The sequence below is a fragment of the Muscardinus avellanarius genome (genome assembly GCF_963383645.1).
Source record: "Muscardinus avellanarius genome assembly, chromosome: 15".
Lineage (NCBI taxonomy): Eukaryota > Metazoa > Chordata > Mammalia > Rodentia > Gliridae > Muscardinus > Muscardinus avellanarius.
Window position 1 is genome coordinate 26,713,079 of NC_137801.1, and position 25,951 is coordinate 26,739,029.

The 25,951-nt window shown below is 42.1% G+C and overlaps 1 protein-coding gene across 1 annotated transcript in view; it reads left to right on the forward strand.

Annotated features, from left to right (window-relative positions):
• TTC27 (tetratricopeptide repeat domain 27) overlaps nucleotides 1-25,951 on the forward strand; it is a gene marked incomplete at both ends in the record, with an annotated part of 169,881 nt that overhangs the window by 59,323 nt on the left and 84,607 nt on the right. The window contains one exon of the mRNA XM_080712024.1: nucleotides 1,811-1,924. Within this exon, the coding sequence (XP_080568150.1) occupies nucleotides 1,811-1,924 (114 nt within the window). The remainder of the gene's footprint in view (nucleotides 1-1,810; nucleotides 1,925-25,951) is intronic.

Below are 25,951 nucleotides of genomic sequence, written 5' to 3' on the forward strand. Positions count from 1 at the left end.
TATTCTTTTTTTTGAAACAGGGTCTCACTGCGTTGCAAAGGGTCTCACTAAGTAGCTGAGGATGTCCGCAAACCACAATCCTCTTATTTCAGCCTCCCAAATCCATATTGCACATTTTAGACAATTAGTTTTAATGTCTTCTGTCTCATCATTCATATTTCTGAAGTGCCATATACTCCTATTTATATTGGCAAATGCATTATTTTTGTAGGATTAAGTTAAGAGACACTAACAAAATAAAGTTGGGTATTTAATCTTAACAACTATATTCCAAGAGGATAAAATATTAAAAATTTCAAAGTTGTATTAGACTTCATTGCATTAGAGTGGACGTTCTGTGCGGGCCTTATCTCCTTGTGCGTACTCTGTTCCTGGTGTCTAGTGCATGCTGCCTTGAACTTAGTAAACTCATCAACAAACTTATATAAGGCCTCGTTCTTTTGATTTTCCTCTTTTATTTGCAGATTCTCTGCCGACTGTTCTTGCACTGTCTCAAGATTCTTTCCTGAATGTTCTTATACTACTTTCTATTTTTTTCTTGTTATTATTCTTTTATGAGAGGTAATCATATCAGAACAAGAGCAGTTTCATTCAGAGAAATATGAAATAGGCCGGGCGTGGTGGCGCACGCTTGTAATCCCCGCGCTTGGCAGGCAGAGACAGGAGGATTGCGCAGGTTCGAAGCCAGCTTTGCTGGTTTAAGAGATCCTGTTTCCAAATAAAAATATAAAAGAGGTCTGGGAGTGTAGCCCGGAGGTAGAAGGGTTTCCAGGACCCCAGTACCACCAAAAAAAAAAAAAAAAAAAAAAAAAAAAAAAAAGAAGAATTACCTGGGGAATATTTTTAATCTTCTTTCAGAGATCCCATTTACTTTAAGAAAAAAAAAATACATAAATAAGAGCTTTCTAGGTGCTTCTGAGGAGCAGATAGGGTTGGAATGATTAATTGGACTGGTGGGTGTTTTCTACACTTGACTTTTAGAAACAAGCCAACACTTGTTTAGAAATAGGCAATAAAGTGATGTTGAAGTATGGTGTCAATTTTGAGACAGGCAAGTCTTTTTCTTTCTTTGCAGTAAGATTTAATGGAAGTCATTATTGGACATGACCACCCAGGGGCAGTACTGGATTCCAAGTCACCATTAAAGAGAGTGTAAATTGTCCCTGTTTATCAGAGTACATTTTGTTTCACCAAAAACTTTCAACATGATTTCCCACTGCTTGTCATATTTAATGGTTCCAACCATGTCTTCTGAATTGATGATTATCACAGCTTTTCTTTGGGGTTAGGTTTCAGTATGTCCATATCCGAAGTTTCTTGTAGGCTAGTCTTTCTTTCTTTTTTTTCTTTTTTTGTACTGGGGATTAAAACTAGGGTGTTTTACCTCAGAGCTATACTCCCACCCAGTCCTTTTTGTTTTTTAATTTGAAACAGGGTCTAAGTTGCTGAGGCTAGCCTTGAACCTGTAATCTTCTTGTCTGAACCTCCCAAGTACTGGGATTATAGGCATGTGCCACCATGCCTGGCTCTTGTAGGCCAGTCTTTCTTAAGATGCCCCTTCTAGGGAAGTATTTTAGCTAAAATTAGAGATTCCTGACTCTCACCAAGGCCAGAAAGCATTCCCATATGTTTTAGCATGATTTCTTGTGATGTAAATTGAAGAAAGGTGAGTCTTCTGCCTTTGCTTGTGTTGTCAAATCTACATTTAGCTGTATCCTGATACTTTTGTAAGAATTAATTTTGCCCTATTCAGAGTGTGCTCTCCATCTTATCCTTTCTTCCTATTTTCTCCCCCATCCTCTTCCATCAGTATCTGCTTTCACAACCAAAGTTCTGGGCCATTCAGACATCAGCCTTGATCCTCCGGACAAAGCTTGAGAGGGGAAGCACCCGGCGAGTGGAGCGGGCCATGAGGCAGACACAGGTAGGCGCCAGTGTGGCGGCTTTGGGTTTCCGTCCAGCTCCCTGTTGCCGTAAGCAAGCAGAATTGTATGTGGTGAGTGTAAGAATGAGATGGGCTGTGTTTTACTGCAACACTGCTATTCCTTACAAGTTTAGATTCTCAAGTGACTGCTGGCTCCAAAGCTCAGCTCTGTCACTTTGTAGCTCTGTAACCTCAGTCTCAACCTCTGTAAGCCTCATGTTCATCATCTGTAAGAGGGCAATAAATAATAACACTTGGAGGTTTATGATAGACAATATAAGAGTTAACTTATAAAATATATGCAGTCCCCAAAATATAGGCTGTGTAAGGAAATAAAATTCATCCTCTCACAGTATTCACTGATGAACTAGCCATGTGCAAAATTAACACATTCAGACATCATTCTCCATTTAAGACCAATGTTTAGCCGGGCGTGGTGGCACACGCTTGTAATCCGAGCACTCGGGAGGCAGAGACAAGGGAATCCTGGTTCGCGGACAACCTCGGCTCCTTAGCAAGGCCCTTCACAACTCAGTGAGACCCTGTTTCAAAAAATAAAAAGAATAAAAAATAGGACGGGCAGTGTAGCTTGGAGGTAGAATGTCTCTAGGTTCCATCCCCAGTACTGCAAAAAAAAAAAAAAAAAAAAAAAGACTAATGTTTATTCCTGTCTAATAATTAAGTAGCATTAAGTCTCTTTCACATGCAGGATAAACTACCCATGATGCAAATTTATTATAATGAAAAATCCAAAGTCTTATAAGATGTAGAATTTCATAAAGTAGATGTCTTAGTACATTTGTGCTATGATTACAGAGTAAATAAGACTAGATAATTTATTTATTTGGTTATCTGCTTAATGTTCTTTAAGATAGGTAATTTATGGAGGACATTTGTTCTCTGCCAGGTCCGGAGGCCGACAGTTCTTGATGTTCGGTGTTTAGGCGCTGGCAGGCACACTGTCTGCCTTTATAGGAGGTGCTGTGTCGTCGTCCTCACGTGACGGAAGGAGGCAAGAGAGCAAACCTGTTCTCTCAAGTGCTTTCTTTGTAATTTTCTTTTTCATATTATTTTGATTATAAACACATTATGTATGCATTATATAACACAGTGCATGGTACATAATATTCTACATAGCCTTTTTGCAGGGGTAGATGACCATAACTGAATTACTTTGCATCCATCCGAAAATCCTTCTGTAGTCAGTTTTCTCCAAACCCTTTGACACCTAGTAACAATTAATTCCAGAGATTCACCTATCTCTTTCCAGCAAACTCCACTGATAGGCAAAATAGGCAACCCTTTTTTTCTTGTCCCCTGCTAGTGAACCTGTGGATGTATGCAGTGGCCACTGTGGGAATAAGCAAGCACGCTCCCATAATGCCCAGCTTGGGAAGAATTGTGAACCACATCTTTGCATGGTTTGCCTAGACCCACACAGTTTTCCTAAGCTTCTCAAGAGTGATCCAGTTCCCTCCCAAGCCCTAGTATAAGGACCCTAACCCCATTCATGAGGCTCCACCTTCAAGATTTAATCACCTCCTTCTTAATACTTTCCCACTGGCCAGTGAGTTTCAGCATAAACTTTTTGGGACACAAATTCAGACCACAGTATCAAATGAAAATGATACTGTTTCACATTTATTTATTTATTTATTTATTTATTTATTTATTTATTTATTTATTTATTTATTTTGCGGGTCTGGGAATGGAACCCAGAGGCATTTGACCTCTGAGCTATACCCTCTGCCCCATTTTTTATTCTTTACTTCGAAACAGGGTCTCACTAAGTAGCTGAGGCTGTCTGCGAACCACAATCTTCCTGTCTCAGCCTCCCAAACGCTGGGATTACAGTGCGCCTCCACACCCGGCTTTATTTTTATTTTAAAACAATTTCAAATCAGTGTAAAAGTTATAGCAGTACAAAGACTCTGCTCAAGTTTTATCAATAGTAATATCCTTTGAAGGATCCAAGAATATAATTTAGCTATCATGTCCTTTCAGTTTCCTTCAATACAGAACATTTCTTCATTTTTGACCTGCTATTATTTTTTTTTAGTGGTACTTGGGTTGAACCCAGAGGGTGCTTTACCACTGAGCCCACACCCTTATCCCTTTTTTAAACCAGCCTGGCTAAGTTGCTGAGGGTGGCCTTGAATTTGCGATCCTTCTTTGTCTCAGCTTTCCAAGTACTGGTTTTATAGGTGTGTGCCACCACGCCCGGCAGGGTTTGGTGTTTTTGAAGGTTACTGGCTAGTTGTTTTGGAAACTCTCCTTCAGTTTGAACTTGATGTTTCCTCCAGATCTGATGCAGCTTTTACAGCTCTGTCAGTAACGTCACAGGAGCGGCTACTCTTCTTCCCTTAGGAGGCACATGATGCTCCTTCAGCCTCTCAACGCGGATGTTATTGGATCACTTGAGTTAGCTGATGTTTGTGCAGCTTCTCCTGACATTAAGATAATCTGCCCATTGTAATTAAAAATATGTTGAGAGTTGCTTTGAGACTATTCTATTTGTCATACAGCTTTCACCACTAGTTTTAGCTGTATTGATGTTTCATGCCTATAGAAGTCATCATCATGATGATTGCCAAATGGTAACGTTCTAGTTCTGTAATTATTTAGTAATTTCTGATTTGGTATTCTTTTACAAGAAAGAGTGTTCTCCTTTTATTTATTCTTGCATATGTTTATTTGAGTGCAGACTTAATCTATTTCTACTTTATGGAATGTAACCGTAAACTTGTTATTTATTTACCTTATTCTTAATTTTTTATCATGACAAAATTTCAGTTCATTTGGACAAAATGAACTTAAGTATAGAACATATTATTTGTTGCTATATTAAAAGTAAATCTACAAGCTGGGCGTGGGGGACATGCTTTTAATCCCAGTGCTTGGGAGGCTGAGACAGGAGGATTGAGGGTGTAGCTTAGAGGAGAATGCCCTTTGGTTCAATACCTACTACCACATACAGAAAAGTAAATCTACAGATAGAATGCTGCAGTAAAAGCAGAAGTGAATTTCCTAGGTCAGAGAGTGTCGCGTCCCTCGACCAGCGATTAAGACACGACACGAAGCTCTTCTTGCAAGCCGTTTATTCAGGATACTCGTAATGGCGGAATGGCGAAGATCTGCCTCGCGCAGGGCATTATAAACATTAACTCACCCAATCACTTCTTGCCACATCTCACTCACTCACTGGCTCACGCTCGTCAGGTCACCACCACGTCATGTGTTACGCAACCCTAGCCTCCAAATATGGAGTTGCTTCCTGCACAGCCATGTGCCTAATCAAGCTCAGAGGCAGGAAGCCAGCGCCATCTTTCAATGGCGGCTCACCACAATTCCCCCTTTTTGTTTTTATAGGCAACAGGTAAGAGCAGAGGTTTGACCCCTATTAATCACTGGCACCTTTTTCTAGGGACGGGTACTTGGGTGCCTAACCCGTGTGCAGTCAAGCGTACTCTTCCTGAGGACCAAACTTGTGCCCTCAGCTGCAGTGCTTTGCCTTGCAACCTGAGCCATTATGCCTTAGCTGCCGCGAGCCAGGCTTGGGGTGACTGTCCTGCCTCGATAGCCACACAGGCCTGTATAAACATGGCTGTATTATGATTGAAACTTTGGCGAAGACGAGCAATGCACCAGACACAAAACAACACAGCCACAACCAATAATCCCATCAAGGCCCCCAATCCAGCCCATTCCTTTAGATGATTCATGGCACGAGTTATCCAAGATGACAGTCCTTCAGCCAAACTGATGTCCACACGAGTCGAGTTGACGGTGACCACGGCAGTGCGTAATCTCTCTAGTTGGGTTTCAAATTCTCCCGTCCAGTTGCCTAAAAGATAAATTGACAACTCCCGAGACAGGTTAGCGGCTTTTGTAAAGTTTTTGTATTGAACGCTGGTAACACAGAGACCAGGATATCTCCATTCACATCCAAGATGAGCAAGCTGCCATAATACCTCAACTTGTTCTTAATTTTGGTTAGATTACCAGCAGATTCCCCTGAGCTCCTAAGGGATTTCCATGCTCTAATAGCACAAAAATTTATTTGATTATAAACTTCCAAAGGAAGTTGGGTTTGGTTTTGGGCATGTAGCCCTTGTCCTAAAATCATATCTCGATCCCATTGAGGATTTCCAGCAAGAGCATTAGCAGCAGCCTGATCAGAGGCATATTCTATGTTAAAGGCCTTCCATTCCAAAAATTGTCCAGGGGTGAGGCACGCTCGTGTTAATCCATTCCAGTCCCCTGGCGTCATGCAGTTTCTAGCCAGAGCTTCCACTTGGGCTAATGTAAAGGAAGCTGTGACCCCATACATGCGAACTGATTCTGCCAATGCCTTAATGACCTTAAAATCAAGGGGTTCATAAAAACAAGCACCCTGTGTATCTTGAAAAATAGGAAAGGCCAATGGGAGCTCAGTTCTAACACGTGACCAAACTTGAGGGCAAAAGGAATTATGAGATCCCTGAGTGGAGGATGGTAAGGATGGCGGTGGCCCAGGAGGAGGATCTTGTAAACCTGAGGGCATAGGAAAGTCCGGATCTAATTTAGGCAAACGAGATTTTTTCGAGGCTGAATGAATTGACACCCTTTTCTTCATCAGAAGAATCAGAAGAGGAGTCTGGCCCTTTAAATTCAGACAAATTCGGATAGAGTGAGGAACAGACAGGTTCCTTTGCTTCACTAACTGCCCGTTCTGACTTATGCTTTTCAGATTTCTGTTCTTTGAGTAACTCGAGGGCGGTTTGCCCTTCCTTAATAGCATCATCATATTTTTGATCTTCTAAACAACCTTTGACCAATTTCCAAATAGGTAGAACACAGGGATTAAGGCTTCCCTGTTGCTTGGCATATTCAAGATCTCGACCAAGCTTTTCCCAATTAGGAACTGTCAGGTTACCTGAGACAGCAAACCATGGAGCAGCTCTGTCACAATCATTTAAAAATTTCTCTAAAGTAGACTCTCTAAATTCTAAACTTCTAGAATAAAGTAGCTCCTGGAGAGCCAAAAAAATTGGATGAGACTGCGAAGCCCCCATCCCAAAACTAAGCTCAAAATGAAATTCAAAAATGGTCCGCTTTGATCGCGGCTCTACCTTCGCGTTCCCGCGACTGCTTTAACCGCAATTCCACTTTCACTTTTTCGCGTCTGCTTGACCGCAACTCCACTTTCACTTTCCCGCGTCTGCTTTAACCGCAACTCCACTTTTCACTTTCCCGCGTCTGCTTGACCGCGGCTCTACTTCCACTTTCCCGCGTCTGCTTTGATCGCAGCTCTACTGTCACTTTCCTGCGTCTGCTTTGATCGCAGCTCTACTGTCACTTTCCCGTCTGCTTTGATCGCAGCTCTACTGTCACTTTCCCGTCTGCTTTGATCGCAGCTCTACTGGATTTGCTCTCCCCTTATCCACAGGTGAGGGCGGTTACCCGCATTTTTCGCGGACCCCCCAACTTACCAGGGGACTTACCGGTGCACCTTCCCTGACGACAGCAAGTTCTGAGCTTCACGCACGGGAGCTGATTTTTCCCCGTACGGGCCACCAGTTGTCGCGTCCCTCGACCAGCGATTAAGACACGACACGAAGCTCTTCTTGCAAGCCGTTTATTCAGGATACTCGTAATGGCGGAATGGCGAAGATCTGCCTCGCGCAGGGCATTATAAACATTAACTCACCCAATCACTTCTTGCCACATCTCACTCACTCACTGGCTCACGCTCGTCAGGTCACCACCACGTCATGTGTTACGCAACCCTAGCCTCCAAATATGGAGTTGCTTCCTGCACAGCCATGTGCCTAATCAAGCTCAGAGGCAGGAAGCCGGCGCCATCTTTCAATGGCGGCTCACCACAAGAGAGTGCTAATCTTGGTGCCCATTATCTTTTCTTTCTTTCTCTTCTTTCTGTTCTTTGTACTGGGGATTGAACCCAGGGGCATTCTGCTTCTGAGCTGTCATCAGGGGTTTTCCCCCTCATTTTGAAATAGGGTCTTGCCAAGTTGTGGAGGGTCTCAGTAAGTTTCTGAGGCTGGCCTTGAACTGGTGATTCTTCTGTTTCTGCCTCTCATATGCTGGAATTGCAGGCATTTCCCTTCTTTCTTTTAGTAATAGAATCTCCTGAGTCTTGTCCAGGCACATGGCCTCCTATCTTCCTTTGCAGGTAGGAGGAGTCATGTAACTAATTTCTGAATAACGGATATGGGTAGAAATGCTATGTACCACTTCTGGGTCATACCCTTAAAAATGAATGCGTGTAGCCGGGCGTGGTGGCGCATGCTTGTAATCCCCACGCTTGGGAGGCAGAGACAGGAGGATCATGCAGGTTCGAAGCCAGCCGCGCGCGCTGGCTTAGGAGACCCTGTTTCCAAATAAAAATGTAAAAATAGGTCTGGGAGTGTAGCCCGGAGGTAGAAGGGCTTCCAGGAACCCCAGTACCACCAAAAAAAAAAAAAAAAAAAAAAAAAAAGAATGCGTGTGCTTCTCTGGCACTTTTGCTCTTCCTGTTGGCTTGGAAATCTAGAGAACTGAGGCTGCCACCTAGGCCAGAGATGTTTTGTAGGTGATAGAATCCCTTTACCATTTCTGACTCATTTACTATTAGATTTATAAATGAGAGAGAAATAAAAATCTGTTTGCTTAAGTATTTTAAAATCTGTTTGTATGGCAATTTATCTTATATCCTAATTAATGTTCTCTATTCCAGGGTTAGAGTGCTCTACTCAGGCTGTTGGAAATACAGAGATTCCTTAGGCTTTATGTATTGTCTAGCTTGGTCCATCGAACCAGCTTAGAAGCATTTGTACCTCAGTAGCAACAAGCACATTTTCTGCCAGGTCTTGGCTTCTAAATATCATTCTTTGATAATTAGAACCAGAGTGCTATGAATGATGCTAGAAAGTAAGGTAGTGCTAAGAGGAGGGATAAGGAAAAGCCAGAGGGAGGAGAGGGAGGGGGGGGAGAGAGAGAGAGAGAGAGAGAGAGAGAGAGAGAGAGAGAGAGAGAGAGAGAGAGAGAGAAGGGAAGGGGGAGGAGAGGAAGGAGGGAGGAGAGAAGAGGGAGGAGGGAGGAGGGAGGAGAGGAGAAGAAAGGAGAGGAGAGAGAGTTGTAAAAGGCCTTCCAAAGTTGCTGCAGCTGGTCTCAAAGGATTACAGGCATGCACTACTGCACCCAGCAGGTACCGTATTACTCTTAGGAGAAAGATGGAGAAGAGGATATAAGGAACTTTTTTTTTTTTTTTTGTGGTACTGGGGATGGAACCCAGGGGCATTGTACCTCCAAGCTACACCCCCAGCCCTATTTTTTATTCTTTATTTTGAAATGGTCTCACTGAGTCGTGAAGGGCCCCACTAAGTAGCTGAGGCTGTCTGCAAACCATGATCCTCCTGTCTCTGCCTCTCTAATGCTGGGATTACAGGCATGTACCACCACACCTGCCCTATAAAGAACTTGTTATAGTATATTTTCAAAATTTTTGTAAATCAAAAGTTAGTCTGAAATTAAAAGTTTGTCTTAGAAAATGAAAGGCAAACAAACGTAGGAGAAAAGTTTCTATTGTATAAGAACATGTGCCACTACTCCTAGCAAAAGTAAACCTTTTATGTGCTTATAAGTGTATCATATAGTTTCTCAATTTGGAATCCTATGAATTGTGAAAATTATGTTTTTTATATCAAATCCCAGGAATGTGTTTTGGTGCGGTAGGAGGGTTTAAGAGTTGAATTCCCCATGTTCTGCACTTTGCCCCTCTCTTCCTCACTCCACTGGGGCCTCCCCATCTTGCCAGCTACAGGCTGCGCCATCATGAGCTGCACAGCTCTCTACCTCTCCTACAGAATTAGGGAGTTATTTTTGCCTCTGCAGGGTGATACTCACAATAAAGCCTTCACTTCTCAACCCAGAAGTTTTGGATATAAGATCAGTGACAGGACGAGCGCGCAGTGTGTCTCCCTCTCCGTCGTGTTGAGCCACTTGGCTCATGGTCTGAACTCTTGTCAGTTCCCCTGATTCAGAGTGGGATACTGCTTGTGTATTGAAGTTACTACATCCCTGAAGCATAAGGAAAATGATTTAAATTATATACATTAAGACAATTGTTTGTAAAATCGGTTTAAGTTTCTATGAAAATCTGTTCCCTTCAAAGCTGTGCCAGCTGACAAAATTATAAACTGTTAAATCACAGGAGGAATAACACTATCACGGGCCTTAGGGAAAAGCTTCATCTTGTCCTCTTCATGTTGAAGAAATGCAGGTGTGGTGAAGTTGGATGACTTGCTCAGAGTTGTCTGGCTATTTAGTGACAGTCTGAATTATAATGAACAATTACAGGTAGGCAGTTAGTTACACTGAAGGCTCTAAATTCAGATCCTAAAAATATAGCAGCTTTAGAAGGGATTTCTAAGTAAGATATGCCAAATTTATAAATAAAATATGCAGTGGTGCACACTTGTAATCCTAGCTACATAGGAAGCTGAAGTGGGAGGACTTCAAGCTCAAGGCCAGCATGGCCAATTTAGTGAGACTCTGGGGTGTAGTTCAGAGGGAGAGTGCTTGCCTAGCATACACTAGTCCCTGGTTTAATCCCCACTCCTCCTCTCCCTGTGGCAAAAAAACCAAAAACAAAATAACAACAAACCCACAGAGGAATAAGGAACTCCAAGTTGAGGACCATCCATGAAAAATCTGTCTTGTGAAATTATTCTAGTTTGGAGTTCTTTAGCTATTGCACGTTGAAGATTAGGATGGTAAAGAAAGTAGAAAATAGTATTTATGGAAGCCCTATTTATTGTTCTGCTTATGATTCAGAAGCTGCATGATTTGAACCCAGGGCTTTGCACATGCTAGACAAGCACTCCACCACTGGGCCACATCCCCAGCCCTGTTTTAAGTTTTGTTTTGAGACAGGGTCTCTCTGATTGCCCAGGCTGACCCCCATCTTGCTATCCTCCTGCCTCAGCCTCCCAAGTAGCTGGGATTATAGGTGTGTGTCACCATGCCTGGTGAGAATACATTCTTCAGTAATCAGTTATTCCTCCTTTTTTTTTTTTAAACCAGTGAAGTATAGAGCAGTTTTCTCTATTGCCAGCTTTTCCCATCCTCATCTGATCCAAATCTATATAATCAACATTTTCTAATGGTATCATATCTTTTTCTTATTTCCTTTACTATGATAAAAGTATTAAATAATATGTATAATATGTATAATTCAAATATGAAGCAAATTAATTGAAACAACATTTATTTTTTATTTTTTACTTTTTGGTACTGGGGATGGAAACCAGGGACTTTCTACCTCTGGGCTACATTCCCAGACCTATTTTTATATTTTATTAGAAACAGGGTCTCATTAAGTTGTTGAGAGCCTCACTAAGTAGCTGAGGCTGGCTTTGAACCTGTGCGATCCTCCTGTCTCAGCCTCCCAAACGCGGGGATTACAAGCGTGCGCCACCACGCCCGGCTTACATTAATTCATTTATGTTCAGATAAAAAAAATGTACAACAGAAGTGTAAACCAAATTTGTCATTGTCTTCTAACACTTCATAATAACTGCTTTAACCTAGTGTTAGGTAGAGGCAGTTCGGGGGGTTAATGTTAGATTATTTTATGTTCATTTATGTTCATTATTAAGTAATCTTGCTAATACTTTTTTTTTTTTTTTTTTTGGTGGCACTGGGGATTGAACCCAGGGTCATTCTACCTCTGAGCCACAACCCCAGCCCTATTTTATTTTTATTTTGAAAAAGACTCTCACTAGTTGCTGAGGCTGATCTTGAACCTGCGATCCTCTTCAGGCTTTCAAGGATTGGGATTATAAATGTGTGCCACCATGCTCAGCAAATTTCTAATACGTTTTAGTTACTTTTGCCTCTTAAATCTGTTAACTTAAATTGTGAAGGTTTGTCCCTGTCCAAGTAGTTGTGATGATTGCCCATTGGGAGTGTTTTTCTTCACCCTTGGATTTCTGGAAGGATATTGCATTGAATTGGGAGTTTGAGATTATAGCAGTTTTCTGTTGCTGGGAACTGTTCATACTGCAATTTGACTGTCTTGAATGAGTTTTTTTTTATTTTTTTAAAGAATATCTGTTCTTGATGCTGTAGTACATAACATGCTTCAAAAGAATAGGGATTGTCATGATTAATTTTGGAGGGAGACCCAGGACACCATGATTGTCACCATTGTGAAGAGTGTGGCTCCTGTGTGGGTCGAAACATTTCTCTTAAATTGGTAGTCACCAAGCATGGTGGCACATGCCTGTAATCCCAGTATTTGGAAAACTGAGACAGGAGAATCACAGGATTGAGATCAGTCTCGGCAATTTAGTGGGATCCTGTTTCAAAATAAAAAATAAAATAGGATTGGGAGTGTAGTTCAGAGGTAGAATGCCCCTGGGTTCAATCCCTAGTACTACACACACACACACACACACACACACACACACACACACACACACACAAAGTTGGTAGTCTTTTTTTTAAGTGGTTGTTTAATTTCTAGTAATGGTGAAGGGCATGCCATTACAAACCCTCGATTGAGGTGGGTCTTGGTAATGTACTGTCAGGGTTTGTACACTGAGTCCGGTACTTGTGTCTGAATAATTTGAGGAGATTCTTTCTGATTTTTTAAAATCTTGATGAAATTACCACACTGAAAGCATTATGTGTAACATGATTAGTCCATGGCTAGTAGAGGCAAAGTGTGCTTTATTTTTAAAACCATATAACTGTTCTTAATTGTTTTAATTATAGAAACATTTAATTTAAAAATTTAAGTAATAACAGAATTGGAAAGTAAAACACATCAGCTGTCTTTTTCCCTTGTTTGTCTTTCAGTCTCAACAATTTGTTCTTTCTGGGCCTCTTTTTATGCATAAGTAAACTATGCTTAACATAAACAGGATCAATTTATATTGCTTTATACCTTTTCTCAATTCTGACTGCCAGCACCCTATTTTAAGGTGAGGTGTCTTTTAAATTTTTTTGGTGGTACTAGGGTTTCTGGAAACCCTTCTTTCTCCAGGCTACACTCCCAGACCTATTTTTATACTTTTTATTTGGCAACAGGGTCTCTTAAGCCAGGGAGGCTGGCTTTGAACCTGCGCGATCCTCCTGTCTCCGCCTCCCAAGCGCAGGGATTACAAGCGCGTGCCACCACACCCGGCTTAAGGTGTCTTTTAATTGATACATTTTTATTTTCAAACTGCATGTTAAGAAGTTTGATACTGCATATAATAAAAAATTTAGCCCACTCAGAAGGATTTTATGAAAGATATACATTATTTCCCAATTTCCAGTTCATTTTTAGCAGTTGTTATTTTTTTCTGTCATTTTAGTGGTTTCCATTATAACTTTAAATACTTGTACTTCTGGGGCTTTTGTGTGTCTGAGGGGGTACTGGGGATTGAACAGAAGTGTTCTACTTTTAAACCACATACCTAGCTCTTTTTGTTTTTTATTTTGAAACAGGGTCTCACTAAGTTGCTGAGGCTGGTCTTGTTTTTTTTTATGTTTTATTGGTACATTGTAGTCTCATATAATAATGTTAATCATGTTGACAGTGGCATAACTGTACACAGCACTTGGTATCCCCCCTCCCCCCCCGCCTCCCCATCTCCCTACTTCCCAATACAGAGTACTGAGACTGATGTTGGTCTATTCACATATGTACACATAGACAATGGTAGTATTTCCATTAATGAAATTTCCATTAATGAACCTCAGTACTTCCCCTTCTCTTCCCTGGCTCCAGTGAGGTTTCTCCTTCTTTATCTGGAATCCTTTTTGTATTCCAGTTACTCCCTAGCTTGCACATATTAGAGAAAGCATATGGCCCTTCACTTTCTGTGATTGCTAAGGCTGGTTTTAAACATGTGATCCTCCTGCCTCAACCTTCCAAGTACTGGGATTATAGGCATTTACCACCATACCTGGCTTGGTGTCCCAGTGTGTGTGTGTGTGTGTGTGTGTGTTACTGGCGATGGAACCCAGTGGCATTCTACCTGTGAGAGGCACTCCCAGCCCTATTTTTTATTCTTTATTTTTGAAACAGGGTCTCATTGAGTTGCAGAGGGCCTCACTAAATAGCTGAGGCTGTCCACAAACCTCAATCCTCCAGTCTCATCTTCCCAAATGCTGGGATTACAAGTGTGTGCCACCACACCCAGCTTGGTGTCACGTTTTGATATGAAGGACAAAAGTAGTAAAAACTGGGTCTTTAAGCTGGGCATGGTGGCCCATGCTTGTAATCCCAGCACTTAGGAGGCTGAGACAGGAGGATCTCAGTTCAAGGCGATCCTTAGCTACTTAGTGAGGCCCTTTACAACTCAGTGAGACCCTGTTTCCGAATAAAGAATAAAAAACAGGACTGGGGCCGGGCGTGGTGGCGCACGCTTGTAATCCCCGTGCTTGGGAGGCAGAGACAGGAGGATCTCGCAGGCTCGAAGCCAGCCGCGTGTGCTGGCTTAGGAGAGACCCTGTTTCCAAATAAAAAAAATGTAAAAATAGGTCTGGGAGTGTAGCCTGGAGATAGAAGGGCTTCCAGGAACCCCAGTACCACCAAAAAAAAAAAAAAAAAAAAGGACTGGGGGTGTAGCTTGGAGGTAGATTGACTCTGGGTTCAATCCCCAGTACCAGAAAATAAAATAAAATTGGGTCTTTAAAAAAAGGATATTTTAGCTGGGCGTGGTGGCACACGCTTGTAATCCCTGCGCTTGGTAGGCTGAGGCAGGAAGATTGCACAGGTTCGAAGCCAGCCTCAGCTACTTAGTGAGGCTCTCAGCAACCTAGTGAGACTCTGTTTCCAAATAAAGTATAAAATAGGTCTGGGAGTGTAGCCCGGGGATAGAAAGCCCCTGGGTTCCATCTCCAGTACCACCAAAAAAAAAAAAAAAAAAAAAAAAAGATTTTCTGTCATAATTTAATAGATTATTTGGGTACAGAATTTGAATTTCAAAAGCTTCTTTCTTCAGGATGTTGAATGAGGTGACTACTTAATTATCTTGCAGCATCCCCGTTTGCCTCTGAGAGTCTTATTCTTGTTCCTTTGTAAGTCCTACTCCTTTCCTTTTGTGAAACTTTTTAGTGTGTTTTCTTCCTCTTTGTAATTCTGATGTATCAACATTTGAGCATAGGCTCTGGAGTCAGTCTTTGTGGTTTCAAATCCCAACTTTATCATGTAATTGCTGCCTCTGCTTTAAACAAGCGATGTAACCTCTCTGTTCCCAGTGTCCTCATGTACATGGTGGGGAAATAGAGTTTTCATGAAGAACCTGTGATATTTGTAGCAATTGTGTAATATTTGCTACACAAACACTTGTAATATTCACAGCAGTGCCTTCCGGGGGCAAGTGCTAAGGAGTGTTCGCCGTCACAGTCGCTGTGATCGCTCTTGCTCAAGTGCTTGTTTGGTTCTTTCAATGCAGCAGTAGTGTTCCCATAGTTCAGAGGTGTTTTCTTCGGTCATTTCCTTAATTCTACATCTGCCTTCATTTTGTTTTTAAATTTTTTTTCCTCTAAAACCCAGCACAGTGGCGCACGCTTGTAATCCCAGCATTTGGGAGGCCGAGGCAGAAGGATCTCAGGTTCGCAGCCAGCCTCAGCTACTGAGTGAGGCCCTCTGCAACTCAGTGAGACCCTGTTTCCAAATAAAATAGGGCTAGGGGTGGAGCTCAGAGGTAGAATGCCTCCGGTTCAATCCCTGGTACCACAAACAAAACAAAATAAAGCGTTCTCCAACTCACTTTTGCAATTGGAATTATAATAGACCTGTGTGAAACCTCTAGGATCTATCTTCTATGACTCGTTTTTCTTCAAACTTTATATTCCTTTGTCTTTTTGCTTGATGTCATGGGAGATTTCTCCCGCCTTTTTTCCGTTTTTAGAACATTGATTTGTTAGTTTTTTTTTTTTTTTGAGGTGTTAGGGGTTGAATTGAGGGGCATGTTACCTCTGAGCTACATTTCCAATCCTATTTTATTTAATTAATTAACTAATGTTTTTGTGATACTAGGGGTTTTACCCAGAGGCATTCTACCTTTGAGCTATCCCCCAGCCCGATTTTATTCTTTATTTTAAACAAGGTCTCACTAAGTGTAGAGGCCTCACAAGTTGTTGAGCCTGGCTGTGAACAAGTGTGCGCCACCATGGACCCAGCTCTGCCCTTTCTTCTGTATCACTAGTGTTGATCATTAACCCAATTCCTAGTATTCAATCCATTTTATAATTTTCTGTTTTTTTTATTATTATTATTATTTTTTTGGTGGTACTGGGGTTCCTGGAAGCCCTTCTACCTCCGGGCTACACTCCCAGACCTATTTTTGCATTTTTATTTGGAAACAGGGTCTCCTAAGCCAGCGCGCGGGGCTAGCTTCGAACCTGCGCGATCCTCCTGTCTCTGCCTCCCAAGCGCGGGGATTACAAGCGTGCGCCACCACGCCCGGCTTAATTTTCTGTTTTGAAGCTGTTTGCTTGCTTGTTTGTTTGTTTTTTGAAGTGGGAGACTTGCTGTGTTGCTCAGGCTAGTCTGAAGTCCTTCTGCCTCAGCTGCTTCTCAGCCTTGGCTGGGATTACAGGCATGTGCCATCACATCCAGGTTTCTGGCAATTATTTTTAGTTTCTAGGAAGTCTATATTTTTCTCATGGTTCTTTTATATAGTAGTTTTCTTTTGTATTATAAATGTAGTATCTCATGTATGTCTCTGCACATGTTATTTAGACTTTTAAACATTCTTTTTTTCCTATGGATTCTCTCTCCTCAGGAATGAGTTGTTTTATATGTTCATCTTGTTCTGTTGTTTTATATGTTCATCTTGTTGTTTTATATGTTCATCTTGGTTCTTTTTTTTCATGGATCTCAATTTTCATAAATGCCTAATGATCACTAGTGTCGACTCTATTGACAGTTAATGTGAGTTCCCTCTGCAGTTTGTGAGTCTCAACTTCTGAGAATTTACCCCCCTTGAAACAGGAAGGCAGACTGCAGACTCGGCACCCCTGGCCATGGTGTGCCTTAGCTACCATGCGTCTTTAAGGTCCACAGGGATCTTCTCTCTATATCATTTGCTAGGGAGCTGAGCTGGGACTCTGAGGCAACTGGGCCACTGGTGATTATAGCAGAGCTGCTTCTCTTTTTAAATAAGCCCCTCATCTCCTGATGCTTCATTTCTTTATTCTGATCCTTCTGACATGTGGGGTCTGAGACAGCAGGCAGCGTATGGGAGCCTAGGAGGGAGAATAGGCTTCAGAGGAGCCGGGCACTGGGACAAGGGATAGAGACCCCGATGAGGAGGATCTCCTCTCGGAGGGTGTCTGAAGCCTTCGCCAATGCTACGGAGTTATGGAGTCACAGTCTGGAACGCTAGGTCACCCTCACCAGAGTGACAGCCCAACGATGAGCTATTCCAGTGCAGTGGACTCGTGTGTGAGAGGTAATTCTCCCATCATGAGACTCAGGGAGACTGCAAAGGATACGAAGGCACGGAGTGATTAAGAGTAATACTAGCGCATCATGGGGAAGGTTGAGGTGTTGAAAGGATAACAGGGACAGAGGAAACGCCACAGCCCAGGGCGTGTGTACTGAGGTTGATTATGTGAGAAAGTCACATTAGCTCCACATCAAATGTATTAGCATGGGATCTCCTTTTATGCCTGGACCAAGGCCAGACCTCAGATGTGGCCCATCAGAATTGCCGTCTGCACGAGGCCATAAAGACCCGTAGGCAGGAGAGCACTAGTGCGAGGCGGAGACTAGCTTACGAGGAGCATCTCAGCTGGAGAATCAGTGTGTACCTGTGCTTTTCTCAAAGGTGGAGACAGCCGGGCGTGGTGGTGCCACCTCTAACTCTAGTACTTGGGAGACTGAGACAGGAGGATTGCAGGTTAAAGGCCAGCCTCAGCAACATAGCAAACCCCTGTTTCAAAATAAAAGAATTAAAAGGGCTTAGGTATACTTTAGAGATAAAATGCCCCTGGGTTATATTTCTAGTACTAAAAAACAAAAAAAGATAAGGTGGAGATGAAGCTGCAAGAAAGAGGGCAAGTGAAGCAGTGATAGCACGTGACATTCACTTCCACAGCGTCGTCTCAGGCACCCCGAGGTCGCTATGAAGATGTCCAGCCGCAGAGCATTTCTCTCCATGGAGTGCCAACGCCAGGGGTTCTCACAGGGTCAAGGGTAGTTTATGCCTACCTGCTATCTCCCGTTCCTCGGCCAAATATTGGTCCTAGGGTTAAGTCTCCCTCAGCAGACCTAGGCTGCTTATCTGTCTTGGCTCCATTCTGTGTTTTATGAGAAAAGGCTTTCTGAAGTTCATTTTTCTCCATTAGCTATTGTGTCAATTATGTTACGTTAGGTTTGTTATAATTTCTCAGGTAGAGACTGTTGCAATTCCATTTCCCTCTTCTTTCTTCACCTCCCCTCCCCTCCTCCCCCCTCCCCTCCTCTCCCCTCCCCTCCTTTTCTCTCCTCTCCTCTTCCTCCCTCTCCCCCTCCCCCCCTCCTCTCTCTCTCTCTCTCTCTCTCTCTCTCTCTCTCTCTCTCTCGTGTGTGTGTGTGTGTGTGTGTGTGTGTGTGTGTTGCTAGGTATTGGACCCAGAGGCATTTTACCTCTGAGTTATACCCTTAGCCCTTTTTATTTTTTATTTTGGAACAGGGTCTCACTAGGTTGATGAGTCTCACTTCTTGCTGAGGCTGTCCTTGAACCTGCAATTGTCCTGTCTCAGCCTCCCAAGTACTGAGATTACAGGTGTGTGCCTCCACGCCCAGTTTACTTTCTCTTCTTACTACTGACTGGTCTCTCCCTATTCAGGTTGGCACTGTTGTTGAAAAATCAGCTGCCCGTATGTGTGCAGTTTATTTATTTATTTATTTATTTATTTATTTATTTTTTGTGTGTGTGTGTGTGTGTGTATGTGTGTGTGTGTGTGTGGGGGGGAGATGGGGGAATCAAGCCCAGGCATTCCATTCTACCTCCAAGCTACACCACCAGCTTTATTTATTTATTTATTTATTTATTTATTTATTTATTTATTTATTTATTGTGGTACTGGGGTTCCTCGAAACCCTTCTACCTCCAGGTACTCTCCAAGACCTATTTTTATATTTTTATTTGGAAACAGGGTCTCTTAAGCCAGAGGTGCTGGCTTTGAACCTGCGCGATCCTCCTGTCTCTGCCTCCCAAGCGCGGGGATTACAAGCGTGCGCCACCACGCCCGGCTTCATTTATGATTTTGAAACAGGGTCTCCCTAGGTGCTGAGAGTCTTGCTAAATTGCCGAGGCTGCTCTTGACCCCTCAGTCCTCCTGTCTCAACCTCCCAAGTACTGGGATTACAGACGTGCACGACTTTGCCTGGCCCATTTTTTAATTCTGTGTTTTCATAGCTATCTTTTGGCATTTACTAACCATATTGCACTTGACTCAGAACGCTTTCCTTCTTAAAAGTTAGAGTATGAGCTGCTTGAGGCGGTTCTGTATTTCCAAAGTAGATACCCATTGGGTGTTCACTAAATGTTGGATTTGAAAAAAGTGAAGTTTGAATTTCCTACTTATTAGCAATACCAAGAGGTAGTTCAAACAAGGACTTTTTATCTGGCACTTCAGTAATCTGAGAACTGTAGGTACCAGCCTTTTGAGATTATTTTAGTTCAAATTTTCCATATAGTCACAAGCCCCAGTGCCAAAACTAACAGGAACAGAGAAGCCCCTGTGATCACACTGAGGGTCCTGCAGTTCCCAGCAGGCAGTAATTCAGTTTAATTGGCTATATGTATTTTTTTTAAGTGAAAGGAAAAGAGATAAAGCCATGTGAGTTTTCCTTACTGAGTTCATTTTTGGAAAATGTTGAGCTAATGCCTAAATCACGGCTCTTTGAGCTCATAAGAAAGAATAAGAGATGGAAGCTTGTGAGTTAACTCTTTAGTTAACTGCATTTGTGTTTACCCTGCCTGTGTTTCTCAACATAAAGCAAAGCTTCTCTTCTGCAGTACGAACTAATAATTTGTTCTGCATCAAAGATGTCTCCCTCGTGTGTTACTGTCTCAGAATATTCACGACCTCTATTATATTTTCACATACCCTCACACAGGTACATCTGCATGTATTAGACTTGGAACACTTGGTACTGACCTTGATGTGTAACTATTGCTGAGTGGAGAATAGAATCTTGCCCTCCTGGAGCCACTGAAGGAGGACTGGGAGGTGGTGTGGAGCACATGGTCTAGTAATTCAAGCTGGCCTTGGCTATATTTGCCTCTCTTAATGAGTGGGTATTTGAGAAATTGCATTTTATTTTCATGCCTACTTTAAATATCCTTCTCCTAAATATAAGGTACTTGTAAGGGGCATATTGAAATTCAGGGCTTTACAAGACCTGTGACATTTGTGCAGTTTAGGGGTCAGAATCTTTTTTTAAAAATTTTTGGTGGGTCTGGGGATGGAACCCAGGGGCATTCGACCTCCGAGCTACAGCCCTTGCCCTATTTTTTATTCCTTAGTTTGATACTGGGTCTCACTGAGTTGCAGAGGGCCTCACTAAGTAGCTGAGGCTGTCCGCGAACTGCGATCCTCTGGTCTCAGCCTCCCAAATGCTGGGATTACAAGTGTGTGCCACCATGCCCGGCTTAGGAGTCAGAATCTTTTAATTGTAAAGGGCAGAAACCCAATTCAAACTGGCCAGGCGTGGTGGTGCACATCTATGATCTCAGTACTTGGAAAGCTGAGACAGAAGGATCACAGGTTTGAAGCCAGCCTCTGCAACTTAGCGAAGCTCTCAGCAACCTAATGAGACTTTACCCCCCCTCCCAAGACATTTGCTTACTATTATAATTTATTTTTTATTTATTTATTTATTTATTTTTTTGGTGGTACTGGGGTTCCTGGAAGCCCTTCTACCTCCGGGCTACACTCCCAGACCTATTTTTACATTTTATATTTGGAAACATGGTCTCCTAAGCCAGCGCGCGCAGCTGGCTTCGAACCTGCGCGATCCTCCTGTCTCTGCCTTCCAAGCGCGGGGATTACAAGCGTGCGCCACCACGCCCGGCTTACTATTATAATTTAGAAAGCCCAGGGGGATTCCAGTATCCTAGATAGCTGGATTCACGGGCTCAAACAGATCATCAGATCTTTCTTTTTCTCATCCTTGTTCTCATACCTGTTTTGCTCTGCCTGCTTCAGTATCAGAAAGCTTGTTGTCAGAATATCACTAGATTGCTGGGCATGGTGTTACATGCCTGTAATCCCAGTACTTGGGAGGCTGAGACAGGAGGATCGTAGGTTAGTGGCCAACCTCAACAACTTAATAAGGCCCTCCACAACTTAGTGACACCCTGTTTCAAAAAATAAAATAGGGCTGGGATATAGATCAGAGGCATAAATACCCTGGGTTTAATCCCCATTCCCCCTCCCCCCCGCCCCAAAAAGAATAGCACTATATTTTATTATCTGCATGCTTTACACTCCAAAAGGAAGTGAGAGCATGTACTTGCTGTGGCCAAGGTTAAGCCTCATAACTTCTGTGCTTCATGCATCCACATTGCAAGTAACCTTTAAGAAACCACCACATGTTGAATTTTGGTGCAGTACTAAACAATTATATCCATAATTAACTATAAAAGCTACTAACATACTCTTTCCTTTTCCAACCACATATCTGGGTAAAGCCATATTTTCTTTGCAAACTTCAACCAAAATACTGTATTGCAAGAGCTTGGCTGCAGAAGCACGCCTGTAACTACAGCTGCCATCCATTAAGCCAGGCAGTAAAAAGATCTGAAAAGTTATAAGACAGTGACATTCTTTTCACGATTGTTTTGTTTTGGGAAATATCGATCATTTTCATTTAAAAAAATTGTTTATGTTAATGTAATTGATAGGTTATTTTATATGAGTTAATATTTAATTTTTCTAATATCTAATATGATCAACATTGATAGATTATGACATGTAGAAATAAAGCTCATTAGATACCCTCAGTAATTTATAAGAATTTAAAGAAGTCCTGAAACTTAAAAAACGTGTAAGAACTGTCAGATCAAGGTGTGGTGGAGGAAGGGATGCTCTGAGCTATCTGAGCCTCCTTGAGGCCTGCCTCTTTCTGTTTCTCTCTCCACTCTGGAATCATGCTCAGGGGATCCAGTTCTCCCAGCTCCCGTCAACACACCACTTCCTACCGAGATAGAAGCAATAACTGAACACGCTGTGGACCAGGCCGCATCCTGACTCCCAGATTACAGGGCTTGCTTGAAGTGGAGATACTAGGGTTCTCAGTGCTTTTCCAGTGAGAAGCTGTTTTTCATTTTTGCAGATCTAATCAATCATTGTCCACATAACTATAAGGGTTCTTGTGTGTGTGTGCGTGTGTGTGTGTGTGTGTGTGTGAGATACTGGGGATGGAACCCAAAGGCATTCTACCTCCAAGATACACCCCCAGCCCTATTTTATATTCTTTATTTTGAAACAGGGTCTCACTGAGTTGCAAAGGGCCTTGCTAAGTAGCTGAGGCTGTCCATGAACTGCGATCCTCCTTTCTCAGCCTCCCAAATGCTGAGATTACAAGTGTGTACCACCTCGCCTGGCTTGAGCTATGATCTTAAGAGGCTCCTAGTTCACTGGGCGTGGTGGCACACGCTTGTAATCCCCATGCTTGGGAGGCGGAGACAGGAGGATCGTGCTGGTTCGGAGCCAGACTTACTGGCTTAAGAGACCCTGTTTCCAAATATAAAAATATAAAATAGGTCTAGGAGTGTAGCCCTGAGGTAGAAGGGTTTCCAGGAACCCCAGTACCACCAAAAAACAAAACAAAACAAAAAAAGCCAGCCTCAGCTACTTAGTGAGGTTCTTAGCAACTTAGTGAGACCCTATTTCCAAATAAAATATAAAATAGGTCTGGGAGTATAGCCTGGAGGTAGAAAGCCCCTGGGTTCCACCCCCAGCACCACCACCAAAAAAAAAAAAAAAAAAAAAAAGAATCTCCTAGTTCTTGTTTTTGGGGTCAGTCTCACTTATTCCATAACCTTATGATATTGAAGTAATTTTTATCTCCGAGTACTGCTACTTCCTACTTATGATGTTAAACTGAACTAATAGGCTCAATGATGTCATTTATATTTAGCAGGCATGTCAGATTTTAATTCTCATTCTTCTTGTTCAGGTTGGAAATTTTCTTAGGCTTTGGAGTTTGAGGTGGCAGTTAGCTTGACTGCTCTATCTGTGAGTCACAGCTCAATGAATGGCTCCTCAAAGAAAAATGTTCAGCCCGGCTGTTAGATATACTTGATTAAGTGCATATTTGTATAATAAATCCCATCTCCTACACATACACATGTACGAAGATTGCACAGCAAAGCAAGCAGAAGGTGTTCTGGCGTGTGGTTAGTCATACCTTTTAGATTATCAGATAATTTCTACTTGGCTCTTCAGAAAGGCAATAAATACTTTGATATCATGCTAGTGAGAATGAATTGCTTTCAGCGAGAGGGCAGGTCCTTTGGGACCAGAACTACTCTTTTGAAGATATATGTGCCATACTCTTAGATATGAGCACATAAGTAAATTCTAAATCATCTCAGACCTTGTTCGGAATTGTCCTTGTATACTAAATCATTCTCCATGTGCTAATTTTAAAATGCAGTCTTGTTCTTCTCTCATTTTTCTGGGAAATTCTGTCTCTACTGAACACAGCATCAACTAGGAGGGGCATGCCATTGCTGTTGGGGTTTTTATTCTTTTTGGTCCATTCCATAGAGACACTTCCTGGCCTGTGGTACTCCTACTGTGCTCCTTGAGATTTGGGAGTTGATATTTGCATGGGGTTAGGATACGTACAAATACTTTTTCTCACAGGATACACTTAAAGTGTAAGTGTTCTTAGGTAAAGAACACTTTGGGAGAGACTGACATTAAAAAGAACGCTTAAAACCTGAAAATAATTGGCAGCTGTCCATGCAGCATGAAGTCGACGCTAGTTATCCAACAGCTATGGCTGACTTTTCTGTTCCTTGGCACTCCACCTTTGGTTTATATATATCTGTTGTAACCATATGTATTGCACTGTTGAAGGTGCAAGGATCATTTAAAAATTAATTTCAAGGCAGGGTGTGGTGGTGCATACTTGTAATCCCGGTACTTGGGAGACTGAGACAGAAGGATTGTAGGTCCAGGGACAGCTTCCGCAAGCAGCGAGACTCAAATTAACCTAGCTAGACCCCGTTTCCAAATAAGAAATAAAATTGGGCTGGGGGTGTAGCTTGAAGGGAGAATGACACTGAGTTCAATCCCCAGTAAAAAATACACACACACACACACACACACACACACACACACACACACACTAATAATAATAATAATAATAATAATAATAATAATAATACAATAATTTCTTAGGCATGTGTCATTGTGGCAGAATGAGTCACTTGTTGGGGATAGATCTAGAACAAAATCCAGGTCCCTTCACTTGCCAGCACTGCTTTTCCCACTTATTATGTCCTTAAATGGCTCCAGTTTATTTAGATATGAAGAACTTGTTTCAGAACAGGTTCCTAGCAATTAACCAGTTCTGAAAAATATAAAGAGGTGCATAACAATTTCCTTGTATTTTCTTTCTTTTTTTTTGCATACTGGGGGTGAAAACTAGGGGCTTTTCTACCTCTGGGCTATACTCCCAGACCTATTTTATATTTTATTTGGAAACAGGGTCTCACTAAGTTGCTGAGAGCCTCACTAAGTAGCTGAGGCTGGCTTCGAACCTGTGTGATCCTCCTGTCTCAGCCTCCCAAGCGTGGGGATTACAAGTGTGCGTCACCACGCCCCGCTGAGAGATAACTTTTAATTCCTAACAAGTTAAGATTTTATTTCTGTTTGAAATACTGTTTATTCTTCTTTGCTTAGTTGTCTGCTGGATGGAAAATCTTGTTTCTCTGGTTCTGGTGTGTATTACCTATTTCTTCTTTTTGTAGTTTATCTCTTTGAGTATTTTCTCTAGTGCTGGTTTTGAAGACATAAATTCCTTGAGTTTCTGTTTGTCGTGGAAGCTTCTTATTTCCCCATTTAATTTGATAGGTAGTTTTGCTGGGTAGGAAATTTTTGGCTGGAAGTTGTTTACTTTCAGAGTTTGGAATATGTTACTCCAAGCCCTTCTGGCTCTCATGACTTGGTTTGGGAAGTCTGGAGTGATTCTAATTGGTTTGCCTCTGAATGTCACTTGGCCCTTTGTTTATGTTGCCTTTAAGATTCTCTCCTTGGCTTCCACATTGGTCATTTTGATAATTATGTGGCATGGGGAACCTCTTCTCCGATCCTGTCTAAAGGGAGTTCTATAAGTTTCCTGGACCTGTGTATTGACCTCTTGCCCTATGTTTGGAAAATTTTCTGCTATTACTTCTTTGAAGAGATTATTGATCCCTTTGGTTTCACCTTCTTTTCCCTCCTCTATTTCGATTATTCTTAGGTTAGCTCTCTTAAAATAGGCCCATATTTCTTCAATGTCAGGTTCCTGCTGTCTGATTTTTTTCCTAAGTTATAAATTACGCATTCGTTTTTGGAGTATTCATCTTCTAGGAGCGAGATTCTATTCTCCATGTGGTCTAATTGATTGTTTATACTTTGAATTGAGGCCTTTACCTCAATGATTGCTTCCTTTATTTCTTTTAGACTCTCTCTAAATTCTTTTTTAAAGTCCCATATTATTTCTACAGTTATTTTCCTGATTTGATCTTCTAGGGATCTCTGAATTTCTGTGTTATCAGGTTCTGATAATATGGGGTTGTGGACATTAATTGCTCTATTGTTGTTCCTCTTTCCCATGATTTCAGAATTTTGTGCCTTCCCTGGGTCACTACGACTTCACTTAGGGTGCTCTGTATCTCGAATCTTTAGCAATCTCAGCCGCCACTACTCCTTTACTAGGTTGTATTGCAAAGTCTCAGACCCAGGAAGTTAATTGAGGCTGCGCGAGACCGTGGGGGTGCCGGTGCGGGTGTTTTTTCATGGGGAGCTGCGACTAGGGTGTGGTATCTCTGCCAC